Here is a 17475-nt window from a genome sequence, read left to right as displayed (position 1 = left end):
GCAAGGTGAGGTCATCACAGATCTGGGATGGAGGTGAGCATTTAGGGGCCACCTACCTGCAAGTCTGCTTTAGTGTTAGTTATTCATTCAATTGTATTTGTTGAGTGTTTACTGTGTGCAGATCACTGTACTAACTGCTTGGGAGAGTATGATACAACAGTAAATAATAATGTTGGTATTTGTAAAGTGCTTACTATGTGCAGAGCACTGTTCTAAGTGCTGGGGTAGATACAGGGTAATCAGGTTGTCCCACATGAGGCTCACAGTTAATCCCCATTTTACAGATGAGGTAACTGAGACACAGAGAAGTTAAGTGACTTGCCCACAGTCACACAGCTGACCAGTGGCAGAGCCGGGATTCAAACTCATGACCTCTCACTCCCAAGCCCGGGCTCTTTCCACTGAGCCACGCTGCTTCCCTGCCCTCAGTGAGTTTATAGTCTAGAGGGGAAATTTATTGAGTGCTTACTGTGTACTGAACACTCAACTAAGCACTTGGGAGAGTACAATACTCTGGAATTGGTAGACACAGTGGTAGTCCACAAGGAGTTTATAATCTGGAGGGGGAGCTGCCTAGAAATATAATTTGCCATCCCGGCCCCCTTCTTCAAAATCTCCAGAGGAGGTTTCATAATAGACAAGCAGCATGGTCTAGTGGAAAGAACACAGGTCTGGGAATCAGGGGACTAGGGTTCTAATCCCAGCTCTGCCTGTTGCCTTCTGTGTGACTTTGGACACGTCACTTAACTTCTCTATGCTTTAGTTTCCTCATCTATATAATGGGAATTAAATACCTGTTCTCCCTCCTACTTAGTCACTGAACCCCATGTGGGACTGGGATTATGTCTGAACTGATTATCTTGTATGTACCTCAGTGCTCTGAAAGGTTCTTGCCACATAATAAGTACTTAACAAATGCCATTAAAAAACAAAAACAAAAACGTCTATGTAGACTAGTTGGGTGGGAATTTGTATATGTATGCAGATGGGAACACACAAATACACACACACACACAATTTCAAGACTCTAATTACCCTTTCTCCTTAGCTGAGATTGTTGTAACTGAGGCTGGGTTTTTTTCCATTATGAACTCCCCTCTTAATACTACAACCCAGTTGGCTTTCCCACTGGACTCAGTAGAGGAGAAAGAAGGAGGCAGATGGGAATAAAAGCAAACTTTCTGAGAGACGACGAAGGCACGTGCTGGATTTTTTTACTAAGGGCAGAGTCCCATTGCCAACATCCAACCAGGGAAGTTTCAAACTGGGGAAATAGGGACAGCACATACCTGGAAGTACCTGAGAGGCAACATAGCCTAGTGGAAAGAGCACAGGCCTGGGAGTCAGAGGACTTGGTTTCCATATCTGGCTCCACCACTTGTCTGCTGTGTGACCTTGGTCAAGTCACTTCACTTCTCTGGGCCTCGGTTACCTCATCTGAAAAATGGGGAATAAGATTGTGAGCCCCATGTGAGAAATAGACTATATCCAACCTAATTATGTTGTATCTACCCCAGTGCTTAGTACAGTGCATAGCAAGTGCTTAATAAATACCGTTTTTTAAAAAAGGTGATAAATACCATTTTTTAAAAAGTTGGAGCAAAAGCCCCCTGGATAAGGTCACCCTTTGTATATTCTCTCCCAGAGTTTAGTACAGTGCCCTGAATTAGTAAATGCTTAATAACTGTAATTGCTACTACTATAGCTACTACTGATTCAGACCTTTGGTTTTAACCATCTTGTGCCAAAGCAGCCTGGCCTTTCACTCTCCTGCTGGGCCCACTCACTTGCTACTGGGTGCAGAGCACTGTTCATGACACTTGGAAACGTAGAAGTAAAAAAATGCTGACCCTGGCCTCAAGGAGTTTACAGTCAAATAGGGAAATCGGACCCATAAAATTCCTGACCTGGCTCACCTGCTGATTTACAGTCTGATCCCAGCCAATTCACCCATCCTCCATAGGTCAGTCTCCTCACCTATAATTGGATCAGCTCTGCCCTGTTCTCCCCTCCTAAGCTTGAGTACGGACAATCTATAAAACGCTTGGAGCTCTATGGAGGGGGTTAGTATTATCAGCAATGGGAATGAAGGATTGAGAAGCAGTGTGACCTAGTGGAAAGAACTCGGGCCTGGAACACAGAGGACCTGGGTTCTAATCGCAGCTCAGCCACTTGTCTGCTGTGTGACCTTGAGGAAGTCATTTAACTTCTGTATGCCTCAGTTTCCTCTTCTGTGAAAGAGCGATTCAATACCTATTTACTAACTTATTTGGATTGTCAAGAGACAGGGGCTTTGTTCAAGGGGATTAATTTACCTACCTCAGCACTTAGAACAGTAAGCACTTAACATGCACCATCATTATCATTATTATGTTGGGTGCTTGGAGATTTCTATAGGAGAAGACATAGGTGTGGTCTCTGCCCTTGAGGAGCTCACAGTGTAAACAACCCGAGGCCAGTTGTTTTCTTGCCTTACTAACTTGGGTCTTGCCTTCCTAACTTAGCCCGAGAGCCTTGTGGGGTGCAGGGACTTTGTCCAACCTGATTAATTTGTAGCTACCACAGTGCTTAGAACAGTGCTTGGCACATAGTAAGTGCTTAACAAATACCTTTAAACAAATTATTTATACATCTGTAATTTTATTTGTATTGATGTCTGTCTCCCCTCCTCTGGACTGTGAGCTCGTTGTGGGCAGGGAATGTCACTGTTTATTGTTGTATCGTACTTTCCCAGGCATTTAGCACAGTGCTCTGCACGTAGTAATCAATAAATAAAGATTGAATGAATGAATGAATGAATGAATGACGAGTTTCCTTTAAACTCGGGGAGCTGGGGATGTAATTGGCTCCAAGGAAGGCAAAGTGAGTTCATTGAAAGGCATGATGGAGTGATTCATGGCATTATCTCTGAAGGAGGAGAGTTGGGAAAAGTAGTATAGTTCCACTAGGGAATTTTGGAAGCAAGCAGCCCAGCTCTGAATGGTGAGAGAGGAGAGGATCTAGGAAGTTCTGCTTTGGAGGTCCCCAACACGGCCTCCATTCAGTCAGTCAATTGTATTTATTGAGCGCTTACTGTATGGAGAGCTTGAATCTAACTACTTGGGAGTATAACAATATAACAGTGTAACCATATAAAATATTCATTACTTCCTTACAACCTGGGTTCAGCAGCTGCTGGCCAATCAATCAATCAGTGGTATTTATTTAGCACTTACTATGTACAGAGCACTGTACTAATGACTTATGAGAATACAACAGAATTAACAGACATGTTCCCTGACCACAGTCAAATGGTCAACTCATTGGCTCTCTCTATGCCCTGCAGATGGGAATCCTGGTTTTAAGGGCAAGGCAGGATCTGAGCCACCAAATGGGCTGTTAGGTGGGGATAGATCAATCAATCAATGATTGATTACTAATGGTAATTCTATTACTACTGAATGCTTACTATTTAGAGAGCACTGTTCTTAACACTTGGAAGAGTACAATATAACAGAGTTGGTAGGCATGTTTCTTGCCCACAAGGAGCTTGCAGTCTAGAAGGGGTGACAGACAATATAATAAATTACAGAGATGTTCATCAATCATTCGATCATATTTATTCAGTGTTCACAGTGTGCAGAACACTGTACTAAGTGCTTGGGAGAGTACAATATAACAGTTGGTAGATATGTTCCCTGCCCACAAAGCTTACAGTCTAGAAGGGAGACAGACATTGATAGAAATAAATACATTAAGGAAATGTACATAAGTGCTGTGGGGCAGAGGGTGGATTGAATAAATGGTGTAAATCCAAGGGCAGGCTCTTATTGTTGTATTGTACTTTCTCAAGCGCTCAGTACAATGCTTTGCACACTTGTCTGCTGTGTAACCAAGGGCAAGTTACTTCACTTCTCTGTGCCTCAATTACCGCATCTGTAAAATGGGGATCTGAGCCCCATGTTCAACCTAATTATCTTATATCTACCCCAACTCTTAGTAGAGTGCCTGACACATAGCACTTAACAAATATGATTGAAAAAAAAATCTCCTTCTTCGAAAACCTCCAATAGCTCCCCCATTTCTTCTCACTTAAAACAGAATCTACAGGCCTACAGCTTCAAAGTGCTCCATAAATGACCCAAGAGCCATTTCATGACTAATCCCCTAACTTCCTGTCCACTCACCTATTTTAGTACTCATATGAACCTCTTTCATTTATTTGTTACCTATTGAATTCATTATTTAATTTCCTCAGAACATCTTCCCCTCAGTGTCCCTTCTGTATTTCAAACCCAACAAAACTTTTCCCTCTTAAACCCACTCTTCCTCCTAACTTTCCCTTCGGTGACACCACCATCTTTCCTATCCCAGAAACCCACAACCTTGATATTATCCTCTACTTCTCAATGCTTTCTGGGTCTCAATTTTAATCAACTTTTACACCCTGTCTTATTCCTACAAATTTCTAAGATCCTCCACTTTCTTTTCAGCCAAATAACTACCACCCAAGTTCAAGATTTTGTCATTTCATGGTTAGACTATACAATCAAGCTCTTCACTGATCTCCCTGCCTCCAGGCTCTCTCCCCTTCAGTCTTTTCTCCAGACTGTTGCCTGGATCATCTTCCTAAAATGTTGCTAGATACACATTTCTCAACTCCTCAGAAACCTTCAGTGGCAACCTACTTCCCTCTACTTGAAGTAGAAAGTCGTTAAAATTGTCTTCAAGGCTCTCCACCTTACAAATCATCTCTCCTCATCCACCACTCCCTAGCTTGCCCTCTTAGCTCCTCCCAAGCCCACCTGCTGTTCCCCACAATCAATTCTATCTCTCCGACTCCTCCCTCCCTCTATTGCCCTTGCCTGGAATAGACCTCCATCCCAAATCTGCCAGCCTACAACTCTTCTGATCTTCCCAGCTCTTTTTAAATCCTACCTCTTCCAGGAAGCCTTCTCCAATTAATTCACAGTCTCTCAAGTTGCGTCATTCCAACAGTACCCACACTTCTGTATTTTATTACCGTCTTCAGCACTTCTGTGTAACTGCATATTTAACTGCATATTTAACTAGAGGAGCAGCGTGGCTCAGTGGAAAGAGCCCGGGCTTTGGAGTCAGAGGTCATGGGTTCGAATCCCGGCTCGGCCACTTGTCAGCTGTGTGACTTTGGGCAAGTCACTTAACTTCTCGGTGCCTCAGTTCCCTCATCTGTAAAATGGGGATTAAGACTGTGAGCCCCACGTGGGACAACCTGATTCCCCTGTGTCTACCCCAGCGCTTAGAACAGTGCTCGGCACATAGTAAGCGCTTAACAAATACCAACATTATTATTATTATTATTAACTGTATATTCAACTATTCATTTGGCTATTTCAGGCTGACATATTAGGAGGCTGACATATTAGGACCTGGAATACCTGCTCCCCCTATTTGCAAGTGATTTTTGCTTGCCTGTTTCCCCATTTAATTGTAGGCTCTTTGAGGCCAAGGAACAGGCACCTTCTTCTGTCACCCCCTTCACTCCACAGAAACCTCCCTTTCAAAGGTCAAAAATGATCTCCTTCTTGCCAAATCTGGTGGCTTCTACTCCAACCTAATCCTCCTTGACCTCTCAGCTGCTTCTGACACTGTGGACCATCTCCTTCTTAAAACATTATCCAACCTAGGCTTCAGTGACATTATTTTCTCCTTGTTTTCCTCCTATCTCTGGCTGCTCATTCTCAGTCTTTTTTGAGGGTTCCCACTCCCTAACTGTGGGAGTCCCTCAGGGTTCAATTCTTGGTCCCCTTCTATTTGCCATCCACACCTACTCCCTTGGAGTACTCATTCACTCCCATGGCTTCAACTACCATCTCTATGCAGTTGAATCCCAAATCTCCATCTCCAGCCTTGATCTCTCACTCCCTCTCTCTCTCTCTCTCTCTCTCTGCAGTCTCATTTCCTCCTGCCTTCAGGACATCTCTACTTGGATGTACCATTGACACCTCCAACTAAACATATCCAAAACAGAACTCCTCATCTGTCCTCTGTCCCATCACTCCCACCATCCTTCCTGTCTCACTAACCTATAACCTTGGCCTTATCCTTGACTCACCTCTCTCTTTCAACCCACATTTCCAATCTGTCTATAAATCCTGTTGGTTCGGCTTTCACAACATCACTAAAATCTGCCCTTTTGCTTCATCCAAAATATTCAGTAGTATTTATTGAGCGCTTACTATGTGCAGAGCACTGTACTAAGCACTTGGAATGAACAAGTCGGCAACAGAATACTACCATGTTAGTCCAAGCGCTTATCCTATCCTGCCTTGGTATTTGGTATTTGTATTTGTTAAGTGCTTACTATGTGCTGAGCACTGTTCTAAGCGCTGGGGTAGACACAGGGGAATCAGGTTGTCCCACGTGGGGCTCACAGTCTTAATCCCCATTTTCCAGATGAGGTAACTGAGGCACCGAGAAGTTAAGTGACTTGCCCAAAGTCACACAGCTGACAAGCGGTAGAGCCGGGGTTCGAACCCATGACCTCTGACTCCAAAGCCCCTGCTCTTTCCAGTGAGCCACGCTGCTTCTCGGCCTCCTTGCTGAGCTTCCTGCATCCTGTCTCTCCCCACTGCAGTCCATAGTTCACTTTGCTGCCTAGATCATTTTTCAAAAAAAACTTTCTTTCCAGGTTTCCCCACTCCTCAGGAACCTCCAGTGGTGGCCCATCCGCCTCCTCATCAAACAGAAACTTGTTACCACCTGCTTTAAAGCACTTGGTCACCTTGCCCCCTCCTACCTTACCTCACTGTTCTCCTATTACTACCCTGCCTGCACACTTTGCTCCTCTAATGCCAACCTACTCATGGTTCCTTGATCTCGTCTATCTCACCACAGACCTCTCGGCCACATCCTACCTCTGGCCTGGAACGCCCTTCCTCTTCATATCACTCACTCACCTTTCCTTTCTCAACTTGCTAATTTCCTACTACAATCCACTACATTCATTTCATTCCTCTAACAACAACCTACTCATTCCACCTCGATTTCATCTAATGCACTGCTGACCCCTTGCTCTTGTTCTGCCTCTGGCCTGGAACTCCCTCCCACTTGATGTCTAACAGATGATCATTCTCCCCACCTTTACAGCCTTACTGAGGCACAGCTCTTCCAAGAGGCCTTCCCCAACTAGGCCCTCATTTAGTCTTCTTGCATTCCCTTCTATGTTACACTTGCACTTGGAGTTTCACCCTTTATTCACCCTATCTCAGCCCCACCTTACTTTTGCTCATATCCATAATTTATTCATGTGTCCTGATGTCTATCCATCCCCGCCCCCAGACTGTAAGTACATTGTGTGCAGACAGCATGTCTACTAACTCTATTATAATGTACTCTCCCAAACTCTTAGTATAGTGCTCTGCATGCAGTAAGTGCTCAATAAATAACATTGATTGACTGATTACTCTACCAGTGCTTTGCATTTAGGAAGTACTCAATAAATCCAATTTATTCACTGACTGATGGATGGGCATGAAAACCCACTAGGATCATGTCTTAGATTAGGATGGGAAGGGTGCAGATTTTTTTTTTTTTTAAATGGTTTTAGTTAAGTGCTTACTACGTGCCAGGCACTGGACTAAACAATGGGGCAGATACAAATAATCAGTTGGACACAGTCCCTGTCTCACATGGGGCTCAGAGTCTTAACCCTCATTTTACATTTGAAAGAAATGAGGCCCGAAGAAGTGAAGTGACTTGCCCAAGTTCACACGGTGGACAAGTGGCAGATCTGGGATTAGAACTCAGGTCCTCTGTTGCCCAGCCCAGGGCTCTTTCTACTAGGCCATGCTGCTTGTCAGCTGAGAAGGATTTGAAGAATGGGAGTGCTTTGATCAGAAATTGGGTTGTTCTGGTCCCATGATGACCCAGTGGGGGCCTCTGTCTTTCCACAGGTGGGTGGTCACACCATGCTGCCCATCCGCTGGATGCCACCTGAGAGCATCATGTACCGGAAGTTCACCACAGAGAGCGACGTCTGGAGCTTTGGGGTCATCCTCTGGGAGATCTTCACCTATGGGAAGCAGCCCTGGTTCCAGCTGTCGAACACAGAGGTACCGGGTCTACTCAGAGTAGGGAGAGGGGGTTTCCGGGTGGCGGTGTAGATTAGAGCCGAGAGGACTAGGCACAGACAGGTGGGCTCCTCAAATAGACCGAGTTGAAGGTGACTATTGTTATTATATTTAATGAGCCCTTAGTATGTATTGAGCACTTTTCTAAGCCCAGAGATAAATGCAAGTTAATCAGTTCAGGCGCAGTCTCTGTTTCACATGGGTCTTACAGTCTAAGGAGGAGCGAGAAAAGGTATTGAATCCAGATTTTACAGTTGGGGAAGCTGAGACACAGAGAAGCTAATAATAATAATAATGGTTTTTGTTAAGCGCTTACTATGTGCCAAGCACTGTCCTAAATGCTGAGATAGATACAAGGTAATTAGGTTGTCCCACGTGGGGCTCGCAGTCTTCATCCCCATTTTATGGATGAGGTCACCGAAGCACTGAGAAGTTAAGTGACCTGCCAAAAGTCACACAGCTGACGAGTGGCAGAGCAGGGATTAGAACCCACTACCTCTGACTCCCAAGCTCGTGCTCTTTCCACTAAGCCAAACTGCTTGCTTGACTTAGCAAGTCAAGCTAAAAGACTTGCCCAGAGTTACACAGCAGGCAACTAGCAGTGCTGGGATTAGTACTATGTCCTCTGACTTCCAGGCCCATGCCCGTTCAATTAGATCATGCTGTGCCTCAGTATCTTGAATCTGTTTAGAATGTTCCTATTTTTCGTATCACTCAACTAATTAATTCCTTGCAGTGTATCTCTTTTTATGGTGTTTTTTAAGTACTTACTCTGTGCCAGGCATTGTACTATGTACTGGGGGATACAAGTTAATCAGGTTGGATACAGTCCTTGTCCTACACGGCGCTCACAGTCTTAATCCTCATTTTACAGATGAGGGAACTGAGATACAGGGAAGTGAATTAACTTGCCCAAGGTCATACAGCAAGTAAGTAGCAGAGCCAGGGTTAGAACCCAGGTCCTTCTGACTCCCAGGCCCGTGCTGCCTCCACTAAGCCATACTGTCTTCAATCACCACTTTAGAGATGAGGGAGCAAAGGCCCAGAGAGGCTAAATGATTTGCCCCATGTCACCCAGTAGTCCAGTGACAGAGCTGGGACTAGAATGCAGGTCCTCTGACTGCCAGACCCCTGCCCTTTTCACTAGACCCTGCTGGCTAGTTCTGGGACATAAAGGAATTTTTAAAGCCAGAAGAGAGGGGTTGCTGCAGATCAAGAATTGATTGACCAAAGTTGGGGAGATCAAAGAAAAGGGTGGGGGAGTGTTAGAAGAGCAAGGCCTAGAGGCTCAGGGACCAACTCAACCCTGGGGTGGCCAGCTTGGTTCAGAAAATCCTGAGCCAGGACTGCTCCAGTCTTCCCCTTCCAGGTGACACCCCTCTCCACCATGACAAGCCTTGTGGTGCCCATGACTCGGCAGAATTTACATCTTTTTTTTTCTTTTAATGGTATTTGTTAAGCACCTACTATGGGTCAAACATTTTTCTAAAGGCTGGGTAGGTTCAAGTTAATTAGGTCAGACACAGTCCCTGTCCCACGTAGGGCTCACAGTCTAAGTAAGTGGGAGAAGGGGAATTGAATCTTCATTTTACAATTGAGAAAACTGAGCAGAGAGAAATTAAGTGACTTGCAGAAGGTCACACAGTAAGCAAGTGGCAGAGCCAAGATTAGAACTGAGGTCCTCTGACTTCTAGGCCTGTGCTCTTTCCATTAGGCTATTTTAATTTTTTTTATTGTTTTTGTTAAGTGCTTATTATGTGCCAGGCACTGTACTAAGCGCTGGAGTAGATACAAGTTAATCAGGTTGGACACAGTCCCTGTCCCACATAGGGCTCAGAGTCTTAATTTCTATTTTACAAATGAGGTAATTGAGGCACAGAGAAGTGAAGTGACTTGCCCAAAGTCACACAGCTGAGAAGTGGCGGAGCCGGAATTAGAACCCAAGTCATTCTGACTTCCAGGCCCCTGCTCTATCCACTGGACCACTCTGCTTCCTGGGGAGTACTTGATCTTTGGGGGAGCCAGGTGTGGGAGATGTGGGTCCTAATTGATCCTAGCTGGTTGTAGGTTGGGGGAGGGCATCTTCTTAAGCGTCTGCTAAATGTTCCTTTCCTCTCCAGAGCCACGCCTCCTCCCTGCCTGCTCAGACCCTCGATGGCTTAATTACAGGAATTCCAAAGAGCAAAACCCAAGTGTTTCTTTAACTTTCTGATAGCTCACCCTTCACCAGCTCAATGAGGCCTGACTCTATTTCCCAAAGTAGCACAGCACATTTTTAGAGCCTTTAAAATTGAAATCAGTGATGGCAGGAGCCATTTGTCATGGTGTTTTTTGAGTTATTGCTGCTTGCTGAGAGGGTAAATACACACACGCTCACAAAGACATACAAAGTACACCTATACACACACGGACAACTACAAAGAGTCTCTGTGGAGTGCTCATTCTCCAAGTTGAGTTCTTGGGCCTGTAAGTTTACATATCATCTGAAGAGCCAGCTGCCAAGAGATTTCTTTGGGGCTGTCCTGAGAGTGGGGTTGTCCCTAAGCATGTGTGTGGCTCAATTCCAGAATGCACTGGGCTGCCTGCTCCAAATCCATCCCTGGGACCAAGACTCCCACTCTTGTCCACTCTTTTTCAATTATGGCAGAAGGTAGGGCTACAGTCTGAGGGCAGCCCTTCTCTTTTACTCCTATGCTGCCCCCTAAAAGACCCAAGGGAATATAGAGCAGAATATTTGTAGCTGTTTACCCAAAGAGGATGAAACAAGGGATGGTGGTCCATTAAGCCTTAAGTGATGGGCAGAGAGAAAGAGAGAGAGGAATCTCAGAGAGAGATTTGAACCTCTCTTCTCTCTTAGGCAAGAACATTGGTCTGGGATTCAGGAAGCCTGGGACCCAGTTCCATCTCTGCTATCGCCCTGCTGTATGACCTTGGACAAGCTGTTTAACCTCTCTGGGCCTGGGTTTCCCCATCTGTAAAATGGAGGTGATAATAACCACCTTCCCTTAACTTACAGAGATGTCATGAAGACAGGATGAGATATTTGTTGGGAAAGCTCTTTGGGTGGTCATATGGAAAAGTGAGAGAATTTCAAAGGTCAAGTAGGGTTTGGAGAGATAAATCTACAATGCGTCCTCTCTGCAGGGGACTCCAGGGAGAGGGGAGCAGATGCAAGAGTCTCTGGGGCCAAGGTCATCTCTTCATGGATGGATCTCAGGGGCTCGGAGAGAGGCTCTCAGCCTTGTTGATTGTTGAAATATCCTAGTTTTCCCCACTCCCGCTCCTTTCCTGGTTCTTTGAGATCACTGTGGACAGGGAACGTGTCTACCAACTCTGTTGTATTAAACACTCCCAAGCACTTCACCCAGTGCTCTGCACAAAGTAAGCGCTCAATGCATACCACTGATTGATTGGCTAATTGGTTGATTCTGTGTTCCAGGTTATCGAGTGCATCACCCAAGGCCGGGTCTTAGAAAGACCTCGCGTCTGCCCCAAGGAGGTCTATGACATCATGTTGGGCTGCTGGCAAAGAGAACCCCAGCAGCGTCTCAACATCAAGGAGATATACAAGATCCTTCATGCGCTGGGCAAAGCCACACCCATCTACTTGGACATCCTTGGCTAGCCACGCCCTACGATCAAGAATCCACTCCCCACCTCACCCTCCCACCTTCCTTTCTCCCCGACCCTCTCCCTTCTCCCTCTCCCCGACCCAAGAAAACATCTCCATATAAACTCAAGTGCCTGCTATATATACACCTCTGAACGGCGACCTGTAAGGCAGTTTGGTGAGTGTATGTATATATACATATTTATATATATACACATATAAACGTTCACCGTGTGTGCGTATGTTTCTAAATACCATCCACACCGATGCAGAAGGAAGCCTGCTGTTCCAGAAACGTTATAAGACTTTCAGAACAACGACGTAGAAAACCTTAAAAGTATTAAACTGAAAAAAGAAAACCTTTCTGGCCAAGCTATGGACCACACTCAACCGGACTCATTGCTGGATATGATCCTTTGATTCCGGCGGGACGGAGCTGAAGCCCTTGGTGCTGACAGACAGACAGACAGTCCTCCCTTTGGGGTCAAAAATGCTGAGGAGGGTGGGGTCTGGGGGAGGTGGTCGCTGCTCATAAGTCGTCTGCACCTGGCGTCCAGACCGACCTGATTTGGTGAAAGAATCCCCCCAGATCTGTGTCCTGTGGGATCTCACTCTGCCTCCACCAAATGCCCCTCCCTCCTCTCTCTTCCCCACTGTCTGGCCTCCTGCCCCCGTCCCCGTCCCTGTTACTTCAGGATGATTTTCTTACTTGCTGATTCTTAACCGCGTAGACTTGATGCTTTTTGGGATGTACAATCATGGCACCTACGGGTAACACAAAAAGACACACAGAAACTTGGAGGTGGCAAAAGGGATTTTTTTGGTATGGCTTGAGGTTTTCCCATGCAAGCTTTCTGTCAGACTTGGAGGAGGATCGAGGCCAGACAGCTGGATGTGTCTCTGCCCTGGAAGAGGCGGGAGCCCTGTGCCCAGGAACACCGCCATCTCCACGACTCTCACCTGGTGGAGACTTCTCGGCCTCTCCCTAGCTGGTCAGTCCCCCGCTGGTGGTTGGGACTGTAGAAACCCTCTTGTCAACGTTGCCCTGGGGTTGAGGATTTGACCAGCTTATGTTCCCCGTCCCCCATGAGGGAGACCTCGTGGGCCCAAGGCCGCTGCCAGGTTGGTCTCCTTTCACCTGTTCCTCCTCCCCCTCCTCTATGGAAATCTGAAAAGGGGGAGAGCAGGAGGTGAAGGGGGACTGGGAAAGAGAAGCCGTCAAAGGGGTATCCCACAGGGGGTGGGGAGCAGGCTGGGTCAGAAGCGTTTGGTCCCTTTGACATTCCCTTCACATTCCCAGCTCCTGAAAAGCTGGCTGCATCTGCTATTGAGCTATGGGAAGCTGCAGAGAGTGAGGAAATAGCCCAGAGGATAACAGAGGGAGTGGAGAGAAGGAAGAGAAGGCAGAGGAGGAAGAAGAGGGGGAGGGGGAAGAGAAGGGAGCCATGTTTTCTCTGGGAGACAGTCCAGCGAGAGGTCCTATCAGGAAATTTGGCACCTTATTAATGAGCTGAGGCTTGGGAACTCGGCTGGGAAGGGGAGGGAGCTGGATCATCTGCTCTCGGGGTGGCTTGGTGGGTAGTAAGGGGAAGGCATAGAGGAAGGGGACGTCTTACATCCTGGCATGTCAAATTGGCCACCAGTCCTTTCCCAAGCCAATCTTTCCCATCCTAATGGCTTGGGTCTACAAGGGAAAGGAGAATCCCTCAGCCATCTGCAGTGACCCTCCTCCAAGCCCCAGCCTCCCAGTTGCAGTTTGAACCCCAATTCTGTATAGCTGGATGGTTGCAAAGAGTTCTGGCAGATATCCATGGGGATGTGGAGGGGGTCAGTTTCTCAGCCTGTGCTATTTTGAACTGAGCTGGAGGTAACTGATACTTCTGCTTCACCTTTGGGAAAACAAGGAATCCATGGCTGGGGAGACTGAATGTGCATAAAATGTCTCTCTTGTAATACAAAAGGGCACTGTAGAGAAGAAGGAAATGGACACAATACTCACCCAGTTGGGGGAGTGAGAGAGATGGCCTCAGATTTTGGGCTGGTGCTACTCACTGTGATGCAGGTGGAGGCTAGGTCTTTCCCTGTAAACAAAATCTTTCAGTTTTCTATTGGATCGGCTCACTGTCTCCTCTCCCCCTCACCCTCACATCCCTCTTCCCCCATCCCCTCTCTCCCATGACATCATTGCTCCACCCCTGCATCATTTATTGCTGGATGCTGCTGGAATCCTGTGGAGGGAAAAATTCCTCACAGGAACAGGTGTCGGGAGAGGTCCAGGGTCCAGTACCAGGCTCCCTTCTTTTCCGCAACATCCACTTCCAGGTCAAAGGCTACATACTTCTGTTGTTGTTCCTTCGGCTCTTTTGTACCAGCTTCTCTCTCCTAACCTGACTCATTCCCAGGGCATCTTACTGACCACTGATTCGGAGCAAGGAAAACAGGAGGAGAGGGGAGATGGAGACAGGGAGTGAGTGGGGTGAGAGACAAGGGAACTCCAGGAAACCAAGTGTGGATTGGGTGTCAGACAGGCAGCCATTCCCCATTCCCTCCCATCAAAAGATGGTCCATCTTCATAGTGACATCATCCCACTCAAAATGCCCAATCTAAGTCCCTTGGGCCATGTGGCTGACCTCAGGGGTCAGCACACATTTTAAGCAACTGGCCTGCAAAGTACTTTTTTTTAAATGACTGTGTGGTGGCAGGGACATGAGAAAGAGTCTTTTTCCTCCTCTTTCTCTTCCCCCCCTTTCCTCCTCCTCCTCTTCTTTCTCCTCTTCCACCCCAATCTATTATTGCTGCAGGTTGTGAGAGAGTTCTGACCAGTCAGTCTGATTTGTGAGGTGTGCTATCTGGGACAGCAGAAAGCCAGGGGAGGTGATGGGAAATGAACGAGAACAGTGTTGGGACCTGGGGGATGAGGTGGCCAGTGCCTCTGGCCAGGCTGAAACCAGTGGTGGGGACCAATCATCATGAAAGTTTTCCTGAGTCCTCCGCTGGCCTGCATCAGGCCTCTGAGGTCATCAGAATCTAGCTTATGTCCTCCAACCCTGTGGGGAGGGCCAGAGTCCTGGCACAGGGAAGACTGAAGCCCTGATCTACACCCTACACCATTCACTGGACTTTCCCAGAGGACCCATCCTGGATGAGGGGGAATAGAGAATCTGACCTCCTTCCAGGTCCTTCACTGGACCATGAGCCTCTGGGCCCTCTTGCCAAATTTCCCTTCTTGTTTACCACATTGGCAGTGAGCAAGGATAGGAGAATCACCCTGATCTCCCCAGCCAGTTACAACCTCTGCCCTGGAACGGGTCTGGGGGTGGCAGAGTTGATGCCACAAGCTGAGGGGTTAGAAGTCGTGATGCACAAGCTGTTCCCAAGGCAATGTCCAGGAGGCAGCCCAGGGAGGGAGGGGAAAACAGGATGCCCATAGGGGGGTTTAAGATCCCTCCTGACTCAGTGAGAACATTGCTCTGTCATCTGGTGATTGCATCACCTTGGTGCCATCCCAATCGAACGTTCAGAGACCTCTAGGGAAGACCAGGGGCCATGAGGAGCTTGGGATCAAGAGGGAATTTGTCAGGATCAGAGCTTGAGATTGAGGTGTTTTTTCTGGAGATTTCCCCGAGCTGGGCGCAAGGAGAATGAGGTTTGAATGTGATTTAGGCCAGAAAGCTCAGGACCCCATTTTGACTCCCATGGTCAGGAGGAAGGCTACTTCTCTGGACCACTGGAGATGGGGACAAGTGAGGTGGCATCCTTTATGGTTGCCTTGGGCATGAGCATGGAAGCTCCCCCTCAGTCCACCTGCCCTCTGGAATCTTCTCTCTCCCCACCCCCACTGTCATTCTCAGTTTGCAGAGTGATCTTGATGCAGTAACTCAGAGATCCCTGGGAGAAGGAGGAGGGTCACTCAGAGTTTCTCAATGTCCTTCTCCTAGGGCTTTGACAGCACTTGGGGTGACTTTATCTGGGTCTGGAATCTGACACCTCCTGGGGCAGGATTTCAGATTCCGTTCTCCCCAGTGGCAGGTTTCAAAGTGGTGTTGACTGGAATGGGTCTATAGTTGGCAGGAAAATCAGGTGGCATGGTCTCTTTAGCCCAAACTCTCCTCTTCTGTATTTGGTTTAAATGGCTCTTGTCTGGCCAGGTTGAAAAGTTGGCCCAAGTGGTGAAGTATGAGGTTTTGATCCTGTCTTTTATTGACACAGTAAAAAACTCTGATGTGGGATTGAAAATTTGCAACATTTGAAGCACAATTGAGAGGCTTATTAGTCACTCCACTGTGAGGAGAAGAATAGGTTAAAAGTTACCATCCGGGAATGGTTTCTGTTAAGTTCTGCCTGGAGGCGGAGGGCTGGACTAGATGACCTCATCAGGGTCCCTACCATCCAGAGGATTTGACAACTTTGGAAAGGCAGGGTCAGGCAGAGGTAGAAAATCACTGGAGTGATGATGACAATCTGTCATCTGGTCACATCTGGCTATTACTCTCTTCCCAGATGGGACCATGATGACAATACCACAGAGAACCCTGAAAGTTCTTGCTTTCTGAGGTTGACCAGTTGACCTTTTTCTCCACTTTTGGAAGATAGTAATAGTAGTAGTAGTAGAAGTAGTAGTAGAAATAGTGGTATTAGTAGTAGGAATCATATTTATTGTGCACCTAGTGTGTGCAAAGCACTGTGCTAAACACTGGGAAAATATACGGGTGAGAATTAGACATGGTTCCTGACCCCTAAAGGAGCTCACAATCTAAGAATAGAAAGGGGGGAGGGGGCGGGTGGGTGATGGCAATAAAACAGCAGCGGGCTCCCATCCCAGTGGTCCCTGATCCTCTTTCCCCTGGGGAGGGAAGAATGGAGGGGGATGGGGAGAAGGAGGGAGATCAGGATGGATCTCTCTGGAAAAGGGACTGGATATCTAAGCCCACGTGGTAAATATTTAATAAGCCACTTTTGACATTAAAGCTATTCACTGTGGCTTGCATGTGCCTCCCAGCCCTTGGGGATTGAATCTTGGCTCTGAGAGGTTTTCTGTTGCTCTGGTTCTCAAATCACCAGCTTCTTGCTGACCTGAGTTATTTCTGTCCGTTCAGAAGGGAGGAGGCGTCGGTGCATCTTGTGGTTTCTTGTTTCAGGAGGAGCTCTGCTGGGGAAATGGAAGTGGGCTATTTACTGGAGAGATAGCTGTCCTGCCCTCATGGTGAATGACTGGGGAAGAGCTGGAGGCCAGGAAAGTAATGTCAGCTGATGGGCATGCTTAACCTCATTAAAAAAGAAAGTCCAAGCATGCTCTTTGCTTGGAGTCAGAATTACTTATAGACCAGTTGATCCTGCTCCCATGAGGCTTGGGAAAATTGGGTTCTATTCACCGGATGTTCATAGCTCTTCTTCCTTTTCCCTTTCTATGTTCAGTCTTCTGACCACTATTCCCTGACCATCCTTGGCAAGATGAAGGATGAGAGCTGGGGAGGGTATGACAGACTGGTAAGAAGAGCTACATGCTCTTTGACCCACAAGCCCCAAGCAGCTCCTCTCCCATTGGCCGCCAAATCTCCTTCTCAGAGCCAGGCTCATTTGGAGATCGACTGTGGAAGAAACGGGTGTTGAATTGGCATGTCGGTAGTATTTATCTGCCACATGTGATTCTCAAGAGCATGAATCTTTTTTAACTTTCTCCCAAACCTCCAGTCAGTAGTCAGCTTGCCTTTCAGAAGCATTTTGCTGTGGCTTCGTAACCTGGAGCCGATTCCATGGTCAATGGATGGAGTGGA

The 17475-nt window shown here is 47.0% G+C and overlaps 1 protein-coding gene across 1 annotated transcript in view; it reads left to right on the top strand.

The window, feature by feature from the left end:
• The window catches only part of NTRK3 (neurotrophic receptor tyrosine kinase 3), a 364188-nt gene extending 347834 nt beyond the window's left edge, over positions 1–16354 (top strand). The window contains exons 16-17 of the mRNA XM_029065746.2: positions 7914–8072; positions 11530–16354. Coding sequence (XP_028921579.1) covers positions 7914–8072; positions 11530–11715 — 345 coding nt within the window. The 3' untranslated portion in view covers positions 11716–16354. The remainder of the gene's footprint in view (positions 1–7913; positions 8073–11529) is intronic.
• The last annotated feature ends 1121 nt before the right edge of the window (positions 16355–17475 follow it).

This window comes from Ornithorhynchus anatinus, chromosome 5 (genome assembly GCF_004115215.2).
Source record: "Ornithorhynchus anatinus isolate Pmale09 chromosome 5, mOrnAna1.pri.v4, whole genome shotgun sequence".
NCBI lineage: Eukaryota > Metazoa > Chordata > Mammalia > Monotremata > Ornithorhynchidae > Ornithorhynchus > Ornithorhynchus anatinus.
This window is presented reverse-complemented; position numbering and strand designations above follow the sequence as displayed.